This window comes from Chironomus tepperi, unplaced genomic scaffold (assembly GCF_022539635.2).
Source record: "Chironomus tepperi strain 1889 unplaced genomic scaffold, CSIRO-AGI_Ctep_v1 contig_85, whole genome shotgun sequence".
Classification (NCBI taxonomy): domain Eukaryota; kingdom Metazoa; phylum Arthropoda; class Insecta; order Diptera; family Chironomidae; genus Chironomus; species Chironomus tepperi.
The window spans coordinates 1982671-2005847 of NW_027226207.1; the positions used below are offsets into that span (position 1 = coordinate 1982671).

The 23177-nt window shown below is 31.2% G+C and overlaps 3 protein-coding genes across 4 annotated transcripts; 1 reads left to right on the top strand and 2 right to left on the bottom strand.

The window, feature by feature from the left end:
- Nucleotides 1–841: 841 nt before the first annotated feature.
- Nucleotides 842–13469, bottom strand: Rgk3 (Rad, Gem/Kir family member 3). The gene is made up of 10 exons (XM_070634588.1): nt 13325–13469; nt 11032–11314; nt 6847–7120; nt 6535–6709; nt 6206–6319; nt 5770–6003; nt 2895–2980; nt 2618–2798; nt 1493–1626; nt 842–1338 (listed from the first exon to the last, which is right to left on the bottom strand). The coding sequence occupies exons 3-10, from the start codon at nt 7045–7047 to the stop codon at nt 1198–1200; spliced, it is 1266 nt and encodes a 421-aa protein (XP_070490689.1). The 5' UTR covers nt 7048–7120; nt 11032–11314; nt 13325–13469; the 3' UTR covers nt 842–1197.
- A 2828-nt stretch (nt 13470–16297) lies between these two features.
- Nucleotides 16298–18812, top strand: CycB (Cyclin B). Its single transcript, XM_070634064.1, has 5 exons — nt 16298–16436; nt 16600–16751; nt 16832–17228; nt 17290–17871; nt 17997–18812. Exons 1-5 carry the CDS (start codon nt 16395–16397, stop codon nt 18267–18269), a joined length of 1446 nt encoding a protein of 481 aa, XP_070490165.1. The 5' UTR covers nt 16298–16394; the 3' UTR covers nt 18270–18812.
- Nucleotides 18813–19127: 315 nt separating this feature from the next.
- l(2)k01209 (lethal (2) k01209) lies at nt 19128–22740 on the bottom strand. 2 transcript variants are annotated; one of them, XM_070634062.1, is made up of 8 exons: nt 22581–22740; nt 21587–21824; nt 21206–21358; nt 20489–21076; nt 20089–20394; nt 19877–19940; nt 19671–19804; nt 19128–19270 (listed from the first exon to the last, which is right to left on the bottom strand). In XM_070634062.1, the coding sequence occupies exons 1-8, from the start codon at nt 22631–22633 to the stop codon at nt 19151–19153; spliced, it is 1656 nt and encodes a 551-aa protein (XP_070490163.1). In that variant the 5' UTR covers nt 22634–22740; the 3' UTR covers nt 19128–19150. The 2 variants fall into 2 exon arrangements, with proteins under 2 accessions (XP_070490163.1, XP_070490164.1); XM_070634063.1 differs by having other exon boundaries at nt 21587–21770; nt 22581–22731.
- Between the last annotated feature and the right edge of the window lie 437 nt (nt 22741–23177).

Genomic DNA, 23177 nt, shown 5'->3' on the forward strand with positions numbered 1-23177 from the left:
TTTTCATACACACCGAGCATACTCGTCTATTGTAATACAGACCGAAAAAAGAAAACATAAGATCCGTACTAAATTAAACGAAAAATTGTGGTAGACTGAGAATTATTCATGTCTTATTCAGCCTAAAATTGTTTAACAACCATCAGTCGTCGGGATGCAGATTAAAGGAAAAACGTTTTAGGGGTCGTTCATTTATGATGTCTGCTGATGCTTAGTATTAGAAGGAGGATGTTGATAGAGGTAGTAATCTCGAACAGCACACTGCGTCTGGTAGGGTATCGCTATGTCGTCGTATTAAGGGTAAGGCATGAAGTTGCTCTGATGACATCGTGAAGAGTGATTCCGAATCGTGAATGTCTTTAGAGTAGTCATCGATAGATCCAGTTTTAGGTGTCTTTTAGAGGATGTCATGAATCGCAATTGAAGAGAATGAAGTAGTTAAATTAGTGTTGTGCAACCTGTGTGCCACAACACATTAGTGTCCCATCAATATCCCATCAATGGAAATGTCATGAACCACTGAATTAAAACTTCATGACCCATCAACTCACCATAGAAGTTCTAAATGTTCATATGTTTGCAGGCTGAAAATTCAATTAATTTTTTTAATGACCATCATTAAGAAATAGCTCCTTTGACAATTTTTAACGGCACAATTTTGGCAAGCGAATCTGTCATAATGACGCAGCTTAAAAGCAGCAACATTTTGTGATAATTCCTCAAATTAGTCAACTTGCTCGACCAAACTGACCAGAACAATGTAAATTAAAATGACAACTTTTTTGCTCATTTCTCTTCAGCAATATTAATTAAGAAAATAAGAAAAAAAAGGGCAAATGTCTCATGCTATATATATGTACTCGAAATTTTTCTTTTTATTGTTTATTTTAAGTAACATATAAAATTCACGTAGAATACGTGAGAGGAAAATTAATAAATAAAGTTTTTAAATTTTTTCAATTTTTAAGGATTTTCTTTTTTTTTTTTGGTTTATAGTTACTTCATGCTTCGCAATGTGTTTTTGTTTGTGTACGTGTATGTATATCATGTATTATATTTATAGTTCAAAGATTTATTAAAAAGGAATCTATAATTTATGTAATATTAACCGAAATGCTCAAATATTCTCTGTTTTCTTTTTTAAAGTTATCTACTTCTTGGTATATGTATTGCTTTAAGGAAGCTACGTTTATCTCATCATAGAGTGGTAAGGTTTTCACAATTTCTAAACTTTGAGTCCTCTTTACCAAATATCCAGGTTATCATTTGACGCGCCTTCATGCTCGCTCTTACTACATTTCTATTTTTATACCAACTACGTGAGCTTTCTTTTGGGCCCTAGAATTAAATAATAATAATGGAAATGACATGTATGATGGTAGCAATATATCCAAAAGTGCAACACATGTACGAGAAAAGAGAAATGTGAGATTAAAAGCTTTTGACATGAATGATATCGTTGCTCTCTCTCTCTCTCTCTCATCTTATATACCTGTAATTCACAATGTTCCTTCTTCAATCGGATCTGTGTTAATGTACCAGCTAAAAGTTCATCAACATTATGATTTATACCGACAGAAACTTCTATAAATTTCACTCGGTAAGTGCACGCCATACATTTTCCATCTGTAAATAACAGAGACAGAAAAAAGAAAGAATAACAATAAATATATAGAAAATGACTGACTCGTGATGATAAATGCATTCACATTTCCAGACGTTAAAAAATTAAAATTCATTATTGGGCCTCGACGGAGAAATTTTATTCGTGACGGCTGAATTTTTCTCGGATGTGTTTTTCCTTCGAAGGTGAATAATTCATCCAAGGGGAATGGTTCAAGAATTTTATTCTTGATGTGGGTCTAGAGAATTTTTTTGGTAGCTTGAATGTTGTATTTTCGTACATTGCCGAGCAACAAATAGATACATAATGACACTTTGTTGGTAGCATTGACATTGATTTATTAGAATTGTTGTATGTCTAGTTCTAAAGACGACGAATGTCGCCTGGCACTAAGTTGGGACAAGATCGACAACACGTCACATTGCTGTCATTTTGTGCTGTCTTACTAGATTTGATGACGTAGTTCTGTGTTGTTCAACTGTGTGTTGCGTCACATTAGTGTGTCGCTGAAGTATTTTGCTATGAACCACGTGCGATTTCGGCTGTGGTTTACCGCCAAGTTGTGCAAATCTGGCAAGCTGCCAAGTATGTACAGCACTGGTCTAGACTAATGTCGTCTAAACTAACCCAAAGTCACATTTTTGTCATTTTGTGTTGTGTTGCTTGAATATGATGATGCATGTCTTTCGTGACTGTCTCACATAACCTCAATTACGATGAGATTAGCAGTTGCTTTATTCAAGCATCAAGTTGACAACTTTGACAAATGCAACAATGTATGCGTTACTCGGGGATTATCATATGGCACAGCAGTCACAATACAAAACAAATAAAAAATGACAAAAGTCTTGTGACTATAAAAGTCATTCAACCGCTTCATAAATTTTCCGAGTTTCTACGTCGAGGCCTCCTATATCCTATATTTTATCTTTTTTCATACATAAACAAAATAATGTCTTTATTTAAACGAGCTTACGAATATTTCTTGTTTACCTTGACTAGATATTGCTCGTGATCTTGCAAGATCTATTTTATTGCCAACTAAAATGCAACATCTTGATCTGACTAAGTCCATATCTTGTAAGAGAGTTAGAAAATATTCGGCACGTGTAAATGATGATTTGTCTACGACCGAATAAATGATTAAAAATGCGTCACAACCATCAATTTGATCCTATAAATGAAGTATGTGATGAAATGGAAAAACATGTTTTTACTATTTGTCTTCTTTTTCTTATTCTTAATGAATTATGTATAAAATCTCCCTTACCTTATTCCCTTTACTATCAGTTAGAAACTTCAATTCAGATTCAATTCCATTGAGAATAATAGAGATGCTTTGGTCGCATGGCGAATCTATTTTGGAAAATGAACATATAAAATAAAATTTATTTGTTTTTGTGACTGTTTTTATCTTCTTAATAGCCCGATTGGTACATATTCGAATGCTGCCTTGAGATGATTAATCGGTAATTCTGAGTCAATTGACGAATCCTGTGGTATTCAGTAAATTGGAATATTCGATTGTATTCGGCCAAATGAAGAACTTGGTTATTTTCGGCCAATTAACAAATCCAGTAACTATCAGCCATTTGGGAAATCGGGTCGTTTTCAGTCAATTCGCAAAATTTAGTCCTTGTCCGTCAATTGACAAATAACGTCGTTTTCACTCAATTGATAAGTCGGGTTGTTATTCTCAAATCTGGTTATTTAAAGTCGATTGGCACACTAGTCGTTTCCAGTCAATCAGTAAGTCCGACCGTTTTTAGTTCTTTGGTAAATCCGTTCGTTTTCAGTCAATCAGTAAGTCCGGTAATTTTCAGTCCTTTGACAAATCCGGTCGTTTTCTGACAATTTGGAAATCCGGTCGTTTTCGGCCAAATGACGAATGTAACCCACATTCAGTCAATCAGTAAGTCCTGTCGTTTTTAGTCATTTTGGTAATCCGGTCAATTGACAAAATCAGTCGTTTCAGTCATTTGGGAATTTGGACGTTTTTAGTCGATTTGGCCGGATGTGCAGGTTGTTTTCGGCCAATTGACAGTCAATTGTAGTGGCAACATTTGAATAAGTACCGATCGGGTAGGATATACATATATTTTATGTATTGATGAATAATTTGAGCAAGTAACATCTGCACGCCCATTAACATAAAATGCCAAAAAGAAAACAACAACAACAAAATCGACAGAAGCAATAATGGCAGAAAGGTCTCTAATGACATGAGAAAATTCATTATATAAATAAATATGATAGACTGCTATTATAAAGTCGTCCTTTTTAAAGCCTATCAAAATCATTCTCATTCATTCCATCACCCATAAAATGTGAAAAATTCTATCATTGTATAAGTATTTAGTCTTCATATGCTCTACTCTACTATACTCTACACTGTATGTATGTATGTGACCACAATTTGAACCAAAATCATTATTGATTTATTAAATTATTAATCAATATTTTTGATCAGCTTCCAAAAATAATTTCATTTTAACGCTGAATAGGATGGAAAATGAATTAATTTAATTACTGGACCCGAATGAACAACAGCATGGACCATAGAAGCACCGATAAAAAAATTGGATTTTAATGAAATCAATTTTTGACATGATTATAGTCACGAGAAATAAAAAAATGTATAGATTGATGTTTATTGTGTTGAATCCATTATTTATGCTTAAATATTGCAGAAAATTCACAATTTCCATCAACATTATAATAGTATATGCCGTTTAATATGTATCAACAGCAGAATATCATCATCATCTATCAGACGGCTTTACATCAATCACTTTATTGTTGGATATAATTGAAATAATCTTTGTCATGTTGTTCGGATATGGTGAAAAGCAGAAAAAAGCATCAGCAGCACTAGGGAAATGAGGGGAGTGAGAAGGAGCTATAAATGACAAAAAAATTATGTTTTTTTTCCTCCCATAATAATAAACCAATTGCTGGATGGAGCTAGTCTATTAGGGATTATAATGCATTTAGACTTTTAGTAGTCACTCTTTTTTGCATCAAGCTATGCGTATTTCCCTTTCGTATCATGTAAATTGAATTTTTCATGAAGTTTTTAATCAAACATTGAAAGAGAGATCCCAATGTTCATCAAAAATTCAATCCACAGAAACAAGGAAGCTTTGACACACATACATACATTTAGGAGCGAATGAGAAATGAAAAAAATGTATCAGGTCGGAAAAGTCTTTTGGCGGGAAATACAAAGGCGCGCATTTTTTGTCATGTAAACTAATCATTAATGTGATAAGGGATTATAAATATACAGCAAATATAGCCCCACATCACCACATAAATTAATAAAATTGATAAAGAGCCAAACAGGGAATACTTGTTACACTTGAGTGAATTGGAATTGATTTATAAGGAAAATGTTTATTTATTATGCGGAAAATTTTGGTTTTGGATCATTTAAAAGTTTATATCCATTGGGGAATCTTTTGATCTCTCTAATCTTCAACGTTTAATCCCACTTCCTCTTAAATCAGTGATTTCCCCATTGGTTATTCCATCCAAAGGTTAAGCACTTTATGACACTTCAAAGTATCATTTTATGACTTTTTTGAAGAAATTTTAATGACGAGAAACCTTCCGAATATCATAAATTGTACTTCGTTAAGGTTGAAGAGCATCCGTTGTTATGAATACAAAGTCCAAAAAAATTTCCCAAAACGTAAATATAAATTTTCCATTGTTTGTATTTTCTTACAGGAAAAGCAGAAAAATTTTAATTGAAAATATTTTCACGTAAAGCACATAAAACTTGTTCGGAGCAGCTAATAAACTTCATCTTCTTTCCAATTACAGATGCAACATGTAAGGAATAACCACAATTTCCACTCAAAATACAATAGAATCAACAGATCTTTTCGTGGATGAATATTAGTATGTATGAGACAGATGAATAGATCGATAAACTGTGGATTAGTGTGCATGTATATTAAAAAAAAGTGCTAAAAAAACTGAGAGACAGAATTTTGCTGTTTTCGTTTTTGCTACAAGCTCATTTGAGTGAACAACATAAAAAGGAATGTAAGTACATAGTAAAAATTTATAAGATACGAAAAAAGAAAAAAAAATTGTGTGTGTGGGTATAAATAGAACAGAAACAACAATGAGAGTACCTCTTCCGCTTTCGTAAGCATTAATGCACTCGGATGTTCTGAATTGAGATAATAGTGCTGCTTTTCCAACGCCTGGAGCTCCCATCATACAGACGGAATATGAATCTGTTGGTCCTGGACTTGCTGATATTTCACTTGCAGCTGTTGATTTCATAGGACATGCGGGACTTGGTGGAATAAGACTGGAGCTTCTGGATCTACGACGTCTAAATGAATCACCTCTGTTTACTATGCCTTCATGGATAAATATAGTTGTAGAAATAAAAAAAAATAGCAAAAATTTAATTTATTTAGGTAAACTTTCATCGTGCTGGCGACAGCGGTTTTGTCTATTTGTGGACATGAAATAAAATCAAATGAAACTTGTTTGCCCGCTTTTGCCATTTTATAAAATTCAATTAAGCTACTAGGGGAAACTAAATTGAGTTATCATTACCTTTATTGGAAGTACTGAATGTTCTTAGAGTTACGGTATCATCTGTATCATTTACTCTTAAATAGTTAGAATTTTGACCGGGAACATCTAAATATATATTTGACTTTCGACGTACTGTAAGTGCAATCATGAAAGAGAGAGAGAAAGAAAAAGGTATATTGAGAGTATATTGAGTGTTGTACTTGAGTATATATACAACATATAAAGTAGATATACAATCAGGTACTCAATAAGTATATTCAACAAAATGGAAAATCATGAAACTGAATTAAAGAGGAAAGAAGTCAAGAAAAGGAAGAAGGTAAAGGAAAAAAAACTTGATTTCCTACCGGAAGCATTTGAAGACACGTTATTTTGAGCAGGCCTTCGCTGAGAACCACGTCTTACAGGTTGATGAAGTGTTTCGCTTTCATCCATTAAATATGGTTCACTTGTAAAATGGGTTTTATTGTCATAATAAAGCGTTGGTGGTTGCTGGGATGTTGTTGAAACTTTTTTGCGCACCTGTATGATAATTAGTCATAACATATGTGTGTTAATTTCATTTTACTCTTTTGTTCATGATGGTTCATAGCAGTTCATAGCACCGAAAAAACTTATTAATTAACTTATTCATTAACTTTTATAATTTGTTATCATACCGTTCGTCCGCTCGGAATTCTAGCACTCTGTGAACGAGTTGCTGGCTTTCGTCGCCTATAATTCGGTGTACCACCTCCATCATCTGGTGTATCAATGTCACACTGTGAATTTATTATTGCTTCTAAGCTCGAACTTGCCGGAGCTGATATTGATGCACTTCTCGTTTTGTACTGTGGCTTAGAAAAACTATCCTCAGCCATGCTTAAAGTTTTTCTCTTTCTTTCAATACTCTATTCTACTTTATTGAATAATAATTCTTATATTTGTAGATATCTAAAGGAAAGAATGAAATACAATAGAAAAAAGAAAATCATTATTTTTTTCCTTATTCACTTCCTTTTTTGATAGCTGTCATATGTACAGTTTCCTACATTTGTCATTCCTTTATTCTTTATAGATTTATCGTAAATCTATGAAATATTACAATAGACACTGTATCCCTTAACCTGAGTCTATCGAAAGGAAAAACAAAACTGTCAGCAACTGTGGCTTGTAAAAACTCTCAAACAGAACAAAAATTGAAGCTGTCTTCGAGTCAATCCCCAAAGACAATCATATGAAATGATCTAATTAATGGAATAGCTATACAGCGTGTTTCCCAATCAAAACTATTCTTACTGCACTTTCGAACATATCTTGCGTGATTGTGGCCAATATTTTAACACGATTCGAGTAAGTACAAAACAGGGTTGTGGATGAATGATGTCAAGCTTCACTTATGATGTTGAAGTCACTAAAATAGTTAATCTTCATTTTAAACACAAATTGTCACCGCTTTCTTGATGATTTTGTTTACATTTTCATGAAGTTCAAAATTTGAACCTCAACATTTTTACAGAAATTTTCAAAATTTAACGGTTTTTTTTTGTTATTTCATGTTATTTCAAAATCAGCGTGTTGTTTATAAAATTGTGCAACTTTAAGACCTTCGGATCTCCAAAAAGTATCAGACGTAATTAAAAATAAGCCCCAATGGAATTTATGAGGGAATCGTGTGTAGGTGAAAGGTGTCATGAAGTCTAACACATAAAAAATCTATGAACTTTTTTAAGAGTCTTCATGGATTAATTGAAACTGTTTTGGGAATTGTAGAGGTGATTTTAAAGGTACACCAGCCCTTATTTCCAAAATAATTTCTTGTTCTCATTTTTTTTACAACAAAATTAGAAAGAATTTTTGTGTACATATTCTAATATTACCTCTAAGGAGTGCTATACTTTAGGTAGAAACATGCAAAAATATTTCACAGTAAGTACTTTACATTCCTTATCATTTTAGCACCAACATCATGAAAATTCACATAAAACATTACATTCCTATCTTGAGTAACGAGTTGAATTCCTAGTTATTCAATATTAATATTTCTTTCTCATATTTTATGTTCATGAAATCATGTTTCAATTGTTCACTACTCTCTTATCATTTTGTGAACACTCTCGACGTATGTTATATTATGTTGATGACATAAATTTTCCAATTTTCAGTGCGAAAATTATATTTTGTTGATGAAGTGATGGAAAATAATAAGTTTCAATTTTTTTTTGTTGCCTCATCTTGCTTTTGCTTTTTTCCTCTTCGTTCACAATTCACAATGTATTATACCAAATATGAATTAGTGCCAAACAACAGCAGAAGCAAAAAAATAATAAATAAAGTTAAAAAATATATATATTTTTTTCATTTAACTTTGCAAAAGTAGCCTGAATAGACATTTAGAAGAGGAAGAGAAGGAACTACAATAAATAGATAAAATAAGTAAACAGCTTTTCTTGTTTGCAAAAAAGGTATGATGATGTTTGGGGAGGGGGAGGACTAGAATGACGAGGCGCAACATTGAATTTTTGTATATAAAAATTTTGTTTCTTTCTTCTTTATACAAAAAAACAATTTTTTTATAAGAGGCATGTTGCAGAAAGCACATTTCGTTATGTATCTAAATAAATATAAGACGAATAAAGGCGGAAGAAGCAGGAACAAAAAAAAAGAATCAAGTCAAAAAGATATTTGCGCTTGAATTTTATAAAAGCGAATTTTTAGATGACTATATTAAGTTTTATATGAATGGAATTAGCATAATGTTGAATAAAATATCGAGTGTAAGACTGTTAAGGATCCGAAAGTATGCTTATATGGTATATCAAAAGTTTATTTCCTGTACTTAAAGTATTTTCATTTGAAACTTTTTGTATAAAATCCTGTATCATTCCGTCATATTCATATCAGTGATAGGTAGTTATGCCAACCTAACTCCAAAATGAAAAGTAAATCCCGTATATAACTCAGTGGGTTTAAAAGGAAGCAAATTTTGATGTGTGAAACATGCTGTGATAGAAATTAAAATTGGCATTTACAAATTTCATCAAAATCTGAATGTAATTGAAGCTTTTACAAGCTATTGTGGATAAAACATATGTGAACTGGTATAGAGGATGTGAACACATCAATTCTCTACATAAGAAACATTTATCAATGCTAGAATTTGCCATAGAAAATATGTATACACGAGAATTTCCACGTTCATTCTTAACAACAGAATTGCTATGACAGTGATCCGCAAACCAATCAATATAGAAACTTTATTAGAAATGTCGTTGATCGATCTGATGGTTCTTAAGGCTTCTTCTACTTCAAATTCAACCAGATTTACTTTAACAATCAATATGGAGAATATGAGAAGCATACATTATAAGATTTCCAGGGTTTGTTTTGCAGCATATCATATTTCAAATTAAAAATAGATACAGATTCATTGAGATGTTTGCGCCAAAAAAAATATAAGGCATAGCGAATAATTGTCAAACAATTGTTTCATCGAATCGAAAGATTCTTTCTTAAGAGCCTTCATTATTTTCGATTACAAAATAATGAATACAGTTCGAGTCAAAGGAAAAATGCTTACAAAAACGTTTATTCGGAATGACACAATGTATAACATAGACAAAATACTCAAGTTGAGATCTTTATTTGAGATGAAGCTATGAAGCTGTGAACATTACAATAATGGAAATGGAAGGATGTGGTTTAAAATGCTAACGGGAAAATATTCAATTGACATGCTCTCTTTAAGGAATTGTTTAAAGGGATTATTTGTAAATCACGTCCAATATTGTAATGGATTGTATTGGACATCATCCCTCTAGACTTCATCTCACTGTCATTATTACTTAGAGCAGAGGTGGACAACCTCGAGGAGCACCAGAGTGACACTTATGTTACCATAGTGATGTTAAATCGTCACATTGACTTGAAGATGTGTGGATGTCCTTCAAGTACGTAACAACTTTTTTCAGATAGAGATAAGCAGGATTGACTACAGATAGACAAAACTCGACTTAGTCAGATTCACGAGGGAATGGAATAGAAAAGCACAATTCAGATAATCGATCAAAAATTCGGCTACGTGCAGCAGTGACTCTGTTTTGGAAGTGAAATCGATTTAAATTCAGCATGTCAGAGGCACGTCGGCCTGGTGTTGGATTTCGAATCGATTAATCGACTTGTGTATTAGACATCATATCCAAATGACCCCAGCTTAAAGTACTCGTTACAAAAATATTGTCAACAATCTAATGTCTAATGTCTAAAAAGCAGTAGAATAAGGTTGTTAAGGTAGTTAAAACGGTAATTCAAAAGATAAATTTAAAAGTCATAAGGATTCAGCTAAGAGTCGTCGTTTCCAGAGTCGTTAAATGCAAGCGGTATTCTATGTAGCAATTACAAGAATGCTCATACAAGACATCATGATGAGAAAATTGGGAACTGCTTTCGTAGAGTAAAAAATTGTTTTTAAAACGCTAATTTTATTCAACATCAGCAGTGAAGCAATGAACGTAAAAGGAGGAATTTCATTTTCTTTTTTGATAAGATATAAATCGATCGAACGCGCTGCCGGAATCATTTACGGTTTACATCAATATACATATATGTGTGTATATATATCGATATTAAATTCCTAAACGGTGATATGTGTACATATATATATGCATACTTTTTTCTCATTTATTATTACTATAATTTTGTATGCGAAGCACCTCACCCCACACAATTATATTGTTTTGCTCAATTGCTGATAAAAATATGCGGTGCCGAGATGCTGGTTGAGCAGGAATTGAATGGAAAATGTATATATTGTTTATAATTGTATTAATAAGTATTAAGCAATAAACGAAAGAAGTGCTACTTACCATATATCCGATAAAATATTTTTTTTAATTATATATTGTATATTTTGTCTGCTTTCCTTCTATCTCTTTTTATTACTAACAGATTCTTTTAACAGCACAATGAGTTTTTCATCTAGATATTATTCGCACTTTACTCACTGAATTTATTTCTCTAACAAAAAAAAAACATTTTCATTGCTTTTTCTTATTTAAATTACAAAAGACACCAAACACTAAAATCATTTTATTTATAGCGCATTTTTTTCCTTTTAAATATGTTCTATTTTTGTATGTTGCTTGCTCACTGTGAGGAAAGAAGTGAAATTGAAATGTGAAAGAAAATGAAAAGAAAAATATAGGTTGAAGAGATGAAAGTTCTTTTTTTTTCTCCGACTACGATACTATAAAGTATAAAATATAATACTAATAGGTACTACACAATACGATACGACACGACACTCAATGAACAAAATCAAAATTTATAGCTTTCCCTCATAAAATTCTGTCTATAGAATATCTATATCGCATATATCTTTCCCCATAAACCCCGTTCTCTACGCTTTTATGTCTAAAATTCCAGGATGTGCCAATTAAAAATATGTCTGCTGTATCTCAGAGATTACTGAGATTTTTTTCGCTTAAATTGTAATGAAAAGAATTCTCTTTTTTGATATGATAATTTCATTCATTTTCATTATTATGCGTTGAATACGGTTTATATTTATCATATACAAGAGTGTTGCTTCAAAGATGGAATTAGCGTTGATTTAAAGTGGCTTATTGAGGCTACAGAGTTGTCAGTGTTGTGATATTTGATGAAATTAGTTGAAATCAGAGGGCGAATTTGAGTTGAATTTGCTCAAGCACTTGAAATTGACTAGAATCGAGTTGGAAATAATCATTTTGAATAGAGTATACTTGGAAGAAGTCGAGTTGACTTGGGTCTACTTGAAAGACCTAAAATCAACCTTCATTTGAAATCATCTTGAATTCTGTTTAAACATCTTTTAAATCTTCTTTAATTTTATCAATTCCTAGACATGCCTAGTCAAAGATACACATCTTCTTAATCTAGGAATGTAGCTATGCTACGTCAAACAACTCTTTTTATAAGTAGTACAAAAAATGCTAAATTTTCCTAATTTTTCCCGTTCAAGCTTGTGTATGATTTTAAGTCATAATTGAATAATTAGCTCAATCTATCGTGGTTTAAAAATTTGAAGCTTTATTTACGAAAGGCTGTCTAAACATAATTTTTCTTAAAAAAGATGAAAATAAAAATTTTAAATGGAATCGAAGAAAAATTTGTAAAACAAATTAAAGCCATAAATCGCGGAATTTTCTTTTTTTATTAAACACAATTATAATTATGGTCTGTATGAAGGAAGCATTAGTCTTCTCGCTTTTTAATTAAGCGATTGTTTTAATAAGCGGAATCATATTTATTTCAGTAATTCCAACTAAAGAGACACAAAAGAGTTGAGTAAATTTATTCAAAATTTTAAATTTAGATGGAAATGGAAATAAGTTGTAAGGAATGCCGCATCCTCTTTTTAATTTATTCTAGTCATTCTTTGATGTTTTTATGTAATTTATGACTTAAAGGATAGTTTTTGTGGTCTATTGGCACACCCTAACTTTAAGATAAGTGTTTGATAATTCCTATATTCTCTCCCCAACACGTAATGGATGTGCATTGGACATTGATTGCTACAAATAAAATTTCTTTATATTAAAATCAATACACTACGATTATGCAATGTTTAAAAAAGAAAGAAATGAAAACAACTTGTTGCAAACCCGTTAAAAAAATATATAGAAAAGGGATAATAATAGCAATAATGATGATAATAATTTTATGAGGAAAGAAGGCACAAAAATTATTGAAATTAAAAAAAAAAAATCACAAACAAAAAATAGATTTTCTTTTCATTTCACAGATTTTATATATTTTAATACAACATGCTCTATGATGATATAGAGAATAAGAGTGTTTTCATATATGCGATGCCTTCTATGTATCATCACCGTCATCATCAAAAAAAATCTTCTCAAAAAGTTAATGTGAAAAATGAATCAGCGGAATTTTAATTCGGAAAATCAAATAAAGAAAGAAAAAAAAAAGAATTAAAATGTAGCGAGAGAATTTGCCCCGTTGTATATATGTCTACAAATCCGAATGTAATTTTATATTTTTTTTTACACTTTATATAGTAAAGTTGAAGAAGGAAAGTATCGAGCAGGAGTTCTTGTGAGCAGGTAAATTTGTATATAGCAAATATAAATATTTATCTATATTTTGCACTCAATTTACTACTACTGATAACGAATATTTTTCTTTTATATCCTCTACATTTATTTATTTATTTTTATTTTTGAAATTTTTGATGAAAAAGAAAAGAAATCAAAAATAAAGTATGAGAAAATGTGAGAAAAATTTTCTTCGAGCACACAAAACACAAAGCTTTCAACTTTACACTCAAAATGAAACTGAGTATAGGACAGAAAATATTCTGTGTTAAGAAGGGAAAGAAAAGAAAAAAGAAAAAAAAATATAAAATTTGTACATTTTCATTCAAATATACGAGGGAAAAGTCGGAAAAACTCTCATTTTCATGCTCACTCGATGCTCATCAGTCCTCTCAACTCTCTTCAAAAACACGTTGTGTGTACTCGTCTCAAATGTCAGTGAAAAGAACATTTTAAGCGATCATCATTAAGTGACAATTAATAATTTAAACAGATACATAGTCTTAAACCTTTCGTAGGGCAACAAATTATTATAACTATTTTTAATAATAATTCTAATAGGTCTATAAACTTTCTCTTTTATAAATGTTTTTTTCGGGTGAGTGGAGGCATGATAAAATTTTCCTCGGTTGTCATTAGATCACTTTGACGTATTTATGGAAAACATATGTATGCGAAATGAGATCACTTTGATTGGTTGACCGTGTATATTTTCTTTCTTCTTGCTTAGCACTCGAAAATTAGAGCATTCAAAATGCTGAAATTAGTCGTAAAATATTGGTAGAATGCCTTCTGAGATGAAAAATTTAAGATTCTCTGCATATTTTCGCAATGATTTTCATATTTGTGATATAATCTCACAAGTATTCAATGTTTTAATAATATTCCTTTATTACTCATAAGGCGGCAATTTTATTGTATAATCTGTAATTAAAATATACATGAATAAATACTGGGTACACCTGCCTACCTCGTTTTAGATGCTTCCTCTTCAAAATCTATAGATAAACAGACAAAAATTATTGCACAAGAGATACAGAGCAAATTCAAAAATGATGCTAAGCGAATTCGCAAAGATGCAAAAATTTAAATGTCAAAAGTCTGTTGAGATCTTAATAAATATCTAAAACTTAATAAATCATTGAATTGAGCTTTAATTCTCTCCTATTGACATTTAAACATTTATTTTCAATTTCAATTTGTATCCTAAAAGACCACTGGAGCTCACAGTTGGTAAGTTCAAAGAAGGCAATTAAAAAAATTGTTTGCACGGTTCTATGAGATTTTTAATTACTTTCCTGATCGGTATTTCACAGATGCGCATAAATCATGTACCTCCACTGACTTTTAAACATTATTTTAGAAAAGACCAGTACAGGATGAAATGAATAAAAAAAGTTTTGCCTTGAACAAATTTCTTTTCTCCATGTTTTGCATACTAATCAGCTTAAATAGTCTTGATTACGATATCTTTGCCCTTTTTTGCAAGAATCACATGGTTCAATGTTAATGATGCCAATATGCCAGATTGCGTCCTTTTTTCTCTCTTCTTTTACTCGTCTTTTCTTTTCATTTCGATTTGATTCAACGAAAAAAACAAGACAATTAATTGTCGTCATCTTATAATCTCAATACCATGTGATGATGATGCTATCTACTTTTTTTTTGCCACAATATATAAAATATATAGAAAAGACACAAGTAGTAATAATAATAGAAAAAGAAAAAATAACCGTCAAGAGGATGTAAAACATGAAAATTTCACACAAACATTTTTATATTCTGACTTTTCCTCTCATTAATAGGTTCCTTTACATTCGTCTATATTTTAATGGATAGATGTGGGCTCGTATCATAAATGACAGACAACGTTTAGACATAGTGTGTAGAGTCATGAGCTATATTTAGATTTGTAGCTTGAGAATGGCATATTGCTTAACCTCAAAATTTGAATTTCTTTCCATTGCATTTATGATATTAGGCTAGGTCAGTAATGGTCTGTGAGTTGCATCTCACTTGCTATCTTACCAGCTTTAGTATGATATAGAAATACAAATCTTAAGATGACAAATGGGGTTGCTCTACATATTCAACACACGACTTGACCTCATCTACGAACGACCCCATGTATGGAAAGAGTTTTTATTCCCCAAGATCTTTGTGGAATAGCAGATCGTAATTTTAATGTATATAAAAAAGTTTCGGGAGCTAAAAGGAATGAAAAGTCTTTAAAGAAGCAATAAATCCGAAAATATTTGACACATGTTTAAATTTAAATTGATTGTACTTAAATTATACGTTTACGCGAAATAAAAACTCTTTTTCGCTCCCTTGATTTAAGCAATAAATAAGAAGGAAATAAGAAAAGCAGATGAAAAGACTTAGTCTTCGATTTCAACTTTTAAGTAAACATAATTCGATATGTATGATGCTTTTCAATTGTTCGGTAATTGTTTACTTGGATTGGATAATTTACGTGAAAAAAAGTTTTTATGTCACAAATGAAAAACTCTATTATAAACACAAGATTTATGACGGCATTATGACTATAGTAAATAGATAGAGGTAGGTAGTAAAATTTATGTATTGATCAATCATAAATAAAGTGTTAATTTTATTTTTATTAGTTTCTATTTTCGCATGCATTATGTCTTAATTGGATACATTCCAAAAGTCATCATTATATGATAATTAAATCTTTTTTGAGGCCTGCTGGTGTTTTAAAATGCTTTAGGATCCCGATCGCTACGTTTTACGTCATTCCCAAGTTTTAATTTCATTTCCTTACGATGATTGAAAAGTTTATTAACTTAAGATTGAAATTACCGGAAACGAATATTTTTAAATACGTTAAATAAATTAAAATGCTTTAATTAAAACAGAAAGTCAAACAAAAAGTTTCAACAAAGTCTAACGGTGTTCAAATTTTCAAAAACCAATACACATCAACCGCCAAAATGTTTTGAAAACTTTTTTACACATGAAGTGATTTTACACATCAACTGAAAGACAAAGTTCATTCATATTTGAAATTTCAAACAAGAAACATCAGAAAGGAATTTCGATAAAAAGTGTGTTAATTAATTATAATTTTAAAACTTTACGTGGTATTTTATCTTATATAAACAATAAAGATGGCAATGACTACACGTTTTCGTTCAAAACCAAGAGAGGAGGTGAGTAATTTTAGTTTATATATTTAACGCTTTTGTTCTTTTATTTAACGGTTTTTCTTTGGTATCTTGATGATTAAATTCTTCATTATTTACCATTAAAACCTTAATTAAACCATTTAAAAAGATGAAATCTCACAAAAACAATGCATCTGCATTTTCACAGAATCATGATCCCGCCAATAAATTAAAATTGCTCGATTCCAAGTTAACTGCAAATAAAACCGATTCTGGATTATTGGTAGATGAAAAACGAAAGGCATTCGGTGATATTCATAATCGCAGAGAAATCATAAGCATTGATTCAAAGAAATTAGGGTGAGTTAAAGTTTAAATGCATGTGTTTTTATCACAAACAAAAAAATTCCAATACAACAACAATCTCATTTCTTTGATAGTGTTGAGAAGGATATCAAGAAAGGAATTACTGGTGTGTTTAAGGATGTGAAGCCTCGTGTTGACACTCGCTGGAAAAAAGCGGAATCTACTATAGTACCACAAAAGCCGAAAACTGCAGTCATTGCACCCACGGCTATAACTCGTCCTCTATCTCGACAAAATTCCATCAAAAATAATGATATTAAAAAGGAAAAGAGTGTAAAGACGATCACAGATGCAATTACAAATCAAATAAAAAAGACCACTACATATGCAACAGGAATTGATTTAAAGAAATCCCAACAGAAACCAAGTGAAGTTCAATTTATTCATTCACCTAAATCAATCAAAAAGAAAGAAAAACAATCTGGTGGTGTAAAATATTTTGAAAGTCATTCATCACACTTAATTAGTCAGGTAAATATCCTTAAATTATTTTTTCAAAAACATTTTGTTAATAAATAATGTCCTTTTATAGGTTGATAATATCGATGAAAATGACAGAGGCAATCCACAATTGCTGTCCGAATACGTAAATGATATTTACGCTTATATGATGAAATTAGAAGATATCTTCCCAATTCGTTCCAACTTCTTGGAAACTCAAATGGATGTAACACCAAAAATGCGATCAGTTTTATTAGATTGGATTAATGAGGTTCATCATCAATTTAATTTGGAAAATGAGACATTTCATATGGCTGTATCGATGATTGATCGTTACCTACAAGCAGTTCACAATACTCCAAGAAAATTTCTACAACTTGTTGGTGTAACTGCCTTATTTATGGCCTCAAAATATGAAGAGCTAATGCCACCAGAAATTGGTGATTTTGTATACGTTACTGATGATACTTATGGCAAGGAACAAATTCTTCAAATGGAAATGAAAATGTTCAAAGCTCTTGACTTTCAATTGTGCAAACCCCTTCCTATTCACTTCCTCCGACGATATGCAAAGGCTGCAGGATCATTGGCTGATCGGCAATACATCGCTGCTAAATATTTCATTGAATTAGCCTGCATTGATTATGAGCTTTCCATGATTAAACCTTCTGAAGTAAGTATATCTTTGTTGGAACTAACAGAAAAGTTCCTCACTTAAAACTTTTTTGTGATTTTTCAAATATTTTTTAACCGTTATTTTTCAAATCAATTATTTACTTAATTATTTTTTGTTTATAGATCGCTGCTGCTTCATTGTATCTATCACTGTACATAATGAATGGAATGAAGAACGATAAAGATTTATGGACACCAACATTGGAATTTTATTCGACTTATACTCTCGCCGATATGTTGCCGGTTGTTAAGCGCCTTGCGTTGATTGTATCTACAGCACAGGATGCAAAACTTAAATCAATTTATAACAAGTATGCAAATGCACATTTCAAATTCACATCCACAATTCCTGAAATGACGGGCATTAAGATTCAAAACTTGATTCGATCATTCTAAGAATTTAAGTCGTTATTCCATTGTTTTATTTTCTTTACTCCTTCATGCCACACGTTTGCATCTTTTTTGTCTCTCATTTCTTAAGTCTAATATTTTAATTAAGAAGATATATACAATCTATTTTATATTGAAAAAAAGTGTTTGAACCTCATATTTAGTATGTAATTTATTTCATATAATTTTTTACCAAGACTTGCTTTTACACTAAAAAACAAAAAGTAAAAAGGATATCTCGTTAGTTTAATTAGTTTTCTTTAGGCAAAAATAAAGCAATCATTTCTTGGATAAGTCTTTACATACAAATGAACATTTGAAAAGTAGTCCTTAATTAAAGGACGTTAGCGCATTTTTAAAATTTAACGGTTTTGTAGAATTCAAATTTGTGAAAATTTGAAGTGAAAGTGGTGACGAGTTATTTAAAATGCGCTGAAAAACAAACAAGTAAGGAACAAGTTATGCATGTAGATTTATAATCATTTTATGTACTTTGAAGTTAATTGTTAATTAACAGGAAAACAATTTTTTGTCTCAATAAAACAAGATTAAAAGCTAATTGTATTATAATAATTCCTTTTAATAGCGTTTTTTTCTTTATTTTTCAATAATTATATTTTAAATTGACATTAATATTCGATTATTAAAAAACTAATGAACATTTATGGGAAAGTATGAACTTAAAACTTTGGATCCTACTAAAGAAAAAAAATGTAAGACAGAAAATAATGACAATTACATGACTAAAATTACAATTATTTAAGATCCGATTGCTAAAAAAACTAAAATTATTAATAATAAAAAAAAAATATTAAAAAACTGAACGTAAGTAGTTAAGAATCTAAAAACACAAGTTCTCCATGATATTTGTGTGTTGTGTATACAAATTATGAATATTCACTGTTTGGTTCGGTTCCAAAATACCGATCTCCAAAGTTGCCAATACCAGGAATCACATAAAATTTATCATTGATTTCTGGATCAACGGCTGAGGTAACAATTTGAACCTGAAATGGAAGAAGAAAAGGAGAATTAGAGATTTAGAAAATGGCAGAATAAAGAGAAACTTGATGAACGTGACAAACAGGCAGAATAGAACAAGTAATGAAGTTATTCTAGTCGTTGTAAAGAATATAGCGACTTTTTAAAGGCATTTTAAAATTTGAATATTTTAGAAGTTCAAAATTTGAACTTAACTATTTAAAAATTCAAATCAAAAATTTCCGTTATTTTTGAAGTCTAAAATAAATTTTCCGTTATTGCCTCAATAGCCTTCATTTCACTCAACTCAATTATTTGCACACAGTTGACACCAATTTCATCAAGTAGTCATAGACTATTAGTATTCATCATCAAATTCGAATGAAAATGTCAATGTCTCATTTTATCGTAAATAAATTTGCTTACCTTAGGAAAAGCATATGCAATAGAATGAACACCTATTTCGGCCATTAAAAGAGATACTAATAGAATATTTTCTTCAGGAACGTCATGATCAAGCAATACTCGAATTGCCATAATTGCAGCAGCACCAGTTGCCACTAAAATTATTGATAAGATTAAATATTTATGAGTCATGGGTTATATAAACTAGAAATAGTCGATTAAAATACCTGTAGCATCCATTAAGATTACACGATAATCCTTGATATCTTTCGGCAAACGTAGGTAATATAACTGCGCATATAAAATTTGAGAGAAGAGAAGAAAAAAAGAGGAAGGCACGATTAAAACATTGTATATGTGTCAATGTCGAGTGATTGATAAGAACCAATTTTTCGGTCAAGTTTAATAATATTATGTATGAATGAATATTTGAGATTACCTCTGGCTCGCCAGTTGATTGATTTGTTTGAATAAGTATCTTTCCTATTCGAATATTCTTGCAGACTTCTGATACAGCTTGTTCCATTGTCTCTCCAGCACGTAAAATGGACACGCCACAAATTCTATTACTAGCCATTCTCTTTCCTTCATAGCTGATTGCTTGAGGCGTTTCAACTGATACATCAATAAATGGCATTAAGCTTAAAGCATATTCTAGAACCAGTCGAATGAGACGATTGGAATAAAAAATAAATTCGTCTCTGGATGTATTTGCATTCCGTATAAATGTATGTAAGCCTTTTATCTAAAAGAAGAAGATATAATAAACAAGAATTGGATGTTATTAATAATTTACAGCACACGTGAATGATAAGAATCGCGTCGTATTGTTTACACACCTGAGGTGTTTCGGGTAATAAAAATAATGAACTTGGCATCGGTCTATCCTGCAATTCCGAATGTGCCAATGTTTCCCTGACTTTAAATCCTCTCAATTGTAATTGTGTATTCACATGCTGCACAATTAACTGTATGGCAATTATATTTTCACCACCTCTTGGAACTATAATATCGGCATGCTGCATTGAAGGTGCAATATAATTGGAATAGCTTGGCTTTACCATGGTCGAGTATTGCTTCAATACTCCACCTAAATCTCTACCTCTCTGCGATATATCACGCTTTAAACGTCTTGCTAATCTAACATCAGCATCTGTATCAACAAAAATTTTCATATCCAACATTTCTAAAACCTCTGCACTATGGAACGTTAATATTCCTTCAAATATAATGACATTAGCACCATACATAGTTTTTGTATGAACTTCACGCGAATGTGTCACAAAATTATATACTGGCACTTCCACTTTACGTCCTTCCTTAAGTTTCTTCAATACTTCTAACATAAGATCAAAATCAAAAGCGTCTGGATGATCAAAATTGTATTCATTACGTCCGGCTGCTTCATGTTGTTTATGATTTAATATCTAGTGAAAGAAATACGAGGAATTAGTTGCTTATTTTGCAATGTCAACGGCTTTTTTGCTAAACAAATTCTTGTTCTTGTTTTTCACATTTGTTTATAAAAAAGATCTAGTTCCAAAATGTCAACATACTTTATAGAAGCAATCCATGGACAAAAGTGTGACCCATGGAACATCCAGACTTTCAATAATCTTCTGTGCAACTGTCGTCTTTCCCGAAGCACTTCCACCACAAATTCCGATAACGAATGGCTCCACTTGCTGTCCTTGTGTATTGTACCATGGCTGTTAATGATTAATTAGCGAAAAATATTGCAATTAGTTTTTTTTGTAAACAATATTGAGGGGATTGTTCTTTAGTGACGTCTGTTTACAAAGCTAAATCACATTTAATGTCTAATAAGCACAAGATTCAAGACGTAATAATGAAGAAAAATCGGAAAAATCCCACAATGTTTTCTGACGTCACAAAGCTATTGACCCCTAAAAAAAATTATCACAAAAATTACTCACTGGACGGCCAGCTGTATAAATTGTTCGTTGATTGCATCGAATGATTGCTTCATTAGCTCTAATAGTATTTTGACTTGTAGACGTTGTCCGCTGACGTCTGGGCTTTGCATTTACCGAATTCAATCGTGGTCTTAAGGATGGCACCGTAATGGGTGATGCTGGACAGCATTCATTCTCATAGCCGCTATCATGTGAATAAACAGTTCCATTTTCAGTTTCAGGTCTTTCATTTGTATCACTACGAAATGGGCAATTTGTTTACAAGATGCAAAAGTATAGTATGCAACATACACATTAGTAATATGAAGGCATAGTAATGAAATCGAAAGTAACTAAGTCATTATTTGTGGTGAAATTAGATTTTAATTTCAAAGCAAAAATCAAGTGAGAGACTGCGACTCTACGACTAACCGGTATATTGACCTACAAAATATTTTTCTTCACATCATTTCCTACGTGAGATAGATAGTCAGTCGGTACATACACGGAGAATATATATATATAAAGAAGATGGAAATGAAAAATTAATCAATTCTTTTTCTTCCAAACCTGTCTAATTCGCAAGTCTCTTTCACTCCGACATTAAAGATTCTATAGAATGTTAAGCCTAAGCAATTAATGTGATTCACATCAGCGCATGCATTCATTAAGGAAAAATGACTTGATTCATCTAATATCTTTTATTTTTAGAAATATTTTTTAATGACGAAAACAAAAAATAAATTTTTTTCTTGCTCATGTGTTTCAGGAAATGTGCTTTCGATGAGAAATCTTAATGTAAGTGATAAAAATTGGACATGCGGTTATCAGAAAAGTTCACTTTATGTTGCCAAATTGTCACTTTTTGTCGATATAATTAGCACATTTTATTTATGCGTACTTATTTACGTCAAGAGTTTTTTTATCTCAATCTTTTTTTTTTTTTGTTCTTACAGCTTTTGCGACTTTCTAATTTACTACGATTAATCAAATGATAAAATGATTAAATTCGCACCTTTCTGATGAGCACGAGGATGGTACATCGATTGATTGTGGATTCTCAGACATTTTCACGTTATTAATTCTATTTTAATTCACAAATTCTTAAAACCACGAATGTTCACCTTCATCGAATTCAATCAATCTACGAGATCCAGTTGTGCGACATTTGGCTGTATAAATGAATCGCTGTGCTGCTTGAAATTTTCATGACCGTTAAAAATAGGAACTGACTTGAATCGTCGAAGGCAGTAGTTTTTGAACATTGCACAATAAGTAACAGATGTTTTGTTTTGACTCGGAACTTGATTCTTTGTTTTCGTACTAAAATGTTGATTTTTGCAACTGTCAAAAATTTGAATTTATTGTATGCACTAACACTATGAAAGAAAATTGTCCAAGATTTAATTTGTCAAATATTTTACTTACTGTTGAATACTGTTAGTACAGAAGCATTGCATATGCTTTATTAATTCACTAATTTAACTAGGAAAGGTTAAGATTTATTTATCAACGTTGTGATTGTGATTGAGAATGTTAATGATATTTACCTGATTTGATGCTTGACCAGGATACTGACCTTTGTAGCTGGGACTTTGAATTCCTGCAGCAA

Excerpts from the sequence above, each read along its gene's own strand:
- Rgk3 (XM_070634588.1), bottom strand. The coding sequence starts at position 7,047 with ATGGCTGAGGATAGTTTTTCTAAGCCACAGTACAAAACGAGAAGTGCA. Across the intron at positions 6,710-6,846 it reads GAATTCCGAGCGGACGAACG|GTGCGCAAAAAAGTTTCAAC; the intron begins GTATGATAACAA and ends ATTATCATACAG. Across the intron at positions 1,627-2,617 it reads ACGAGCAATATCTAGTCAAG|ATGGAAAATGTATGGCGTGC; the intron begins GTAAACAAGAAA and ends TGTTATTTACAG.
- CycB (XM_070634064.1), top strand. The coding sequence starts at position 16,395 with ATGGCAATGACTACACGTTTTCGTTCAAAACCAAGAGAGGAG. Across the intron at positions 17,229-17,289 it reads CATCACACTTAATTAGTCAG|GTTGATAATATCGATGAAAA; the intron begins GTAAATATCCTT and ends GTCCTTTTATAG. Across the intron at positions 17,872-17,996 it reads CCATGATTAAACCTTCTGAA|ATCGCTGCTGCTTCATTGTA; the intron begins GTAAGTATATCT and ends TTTTGTTTATAG.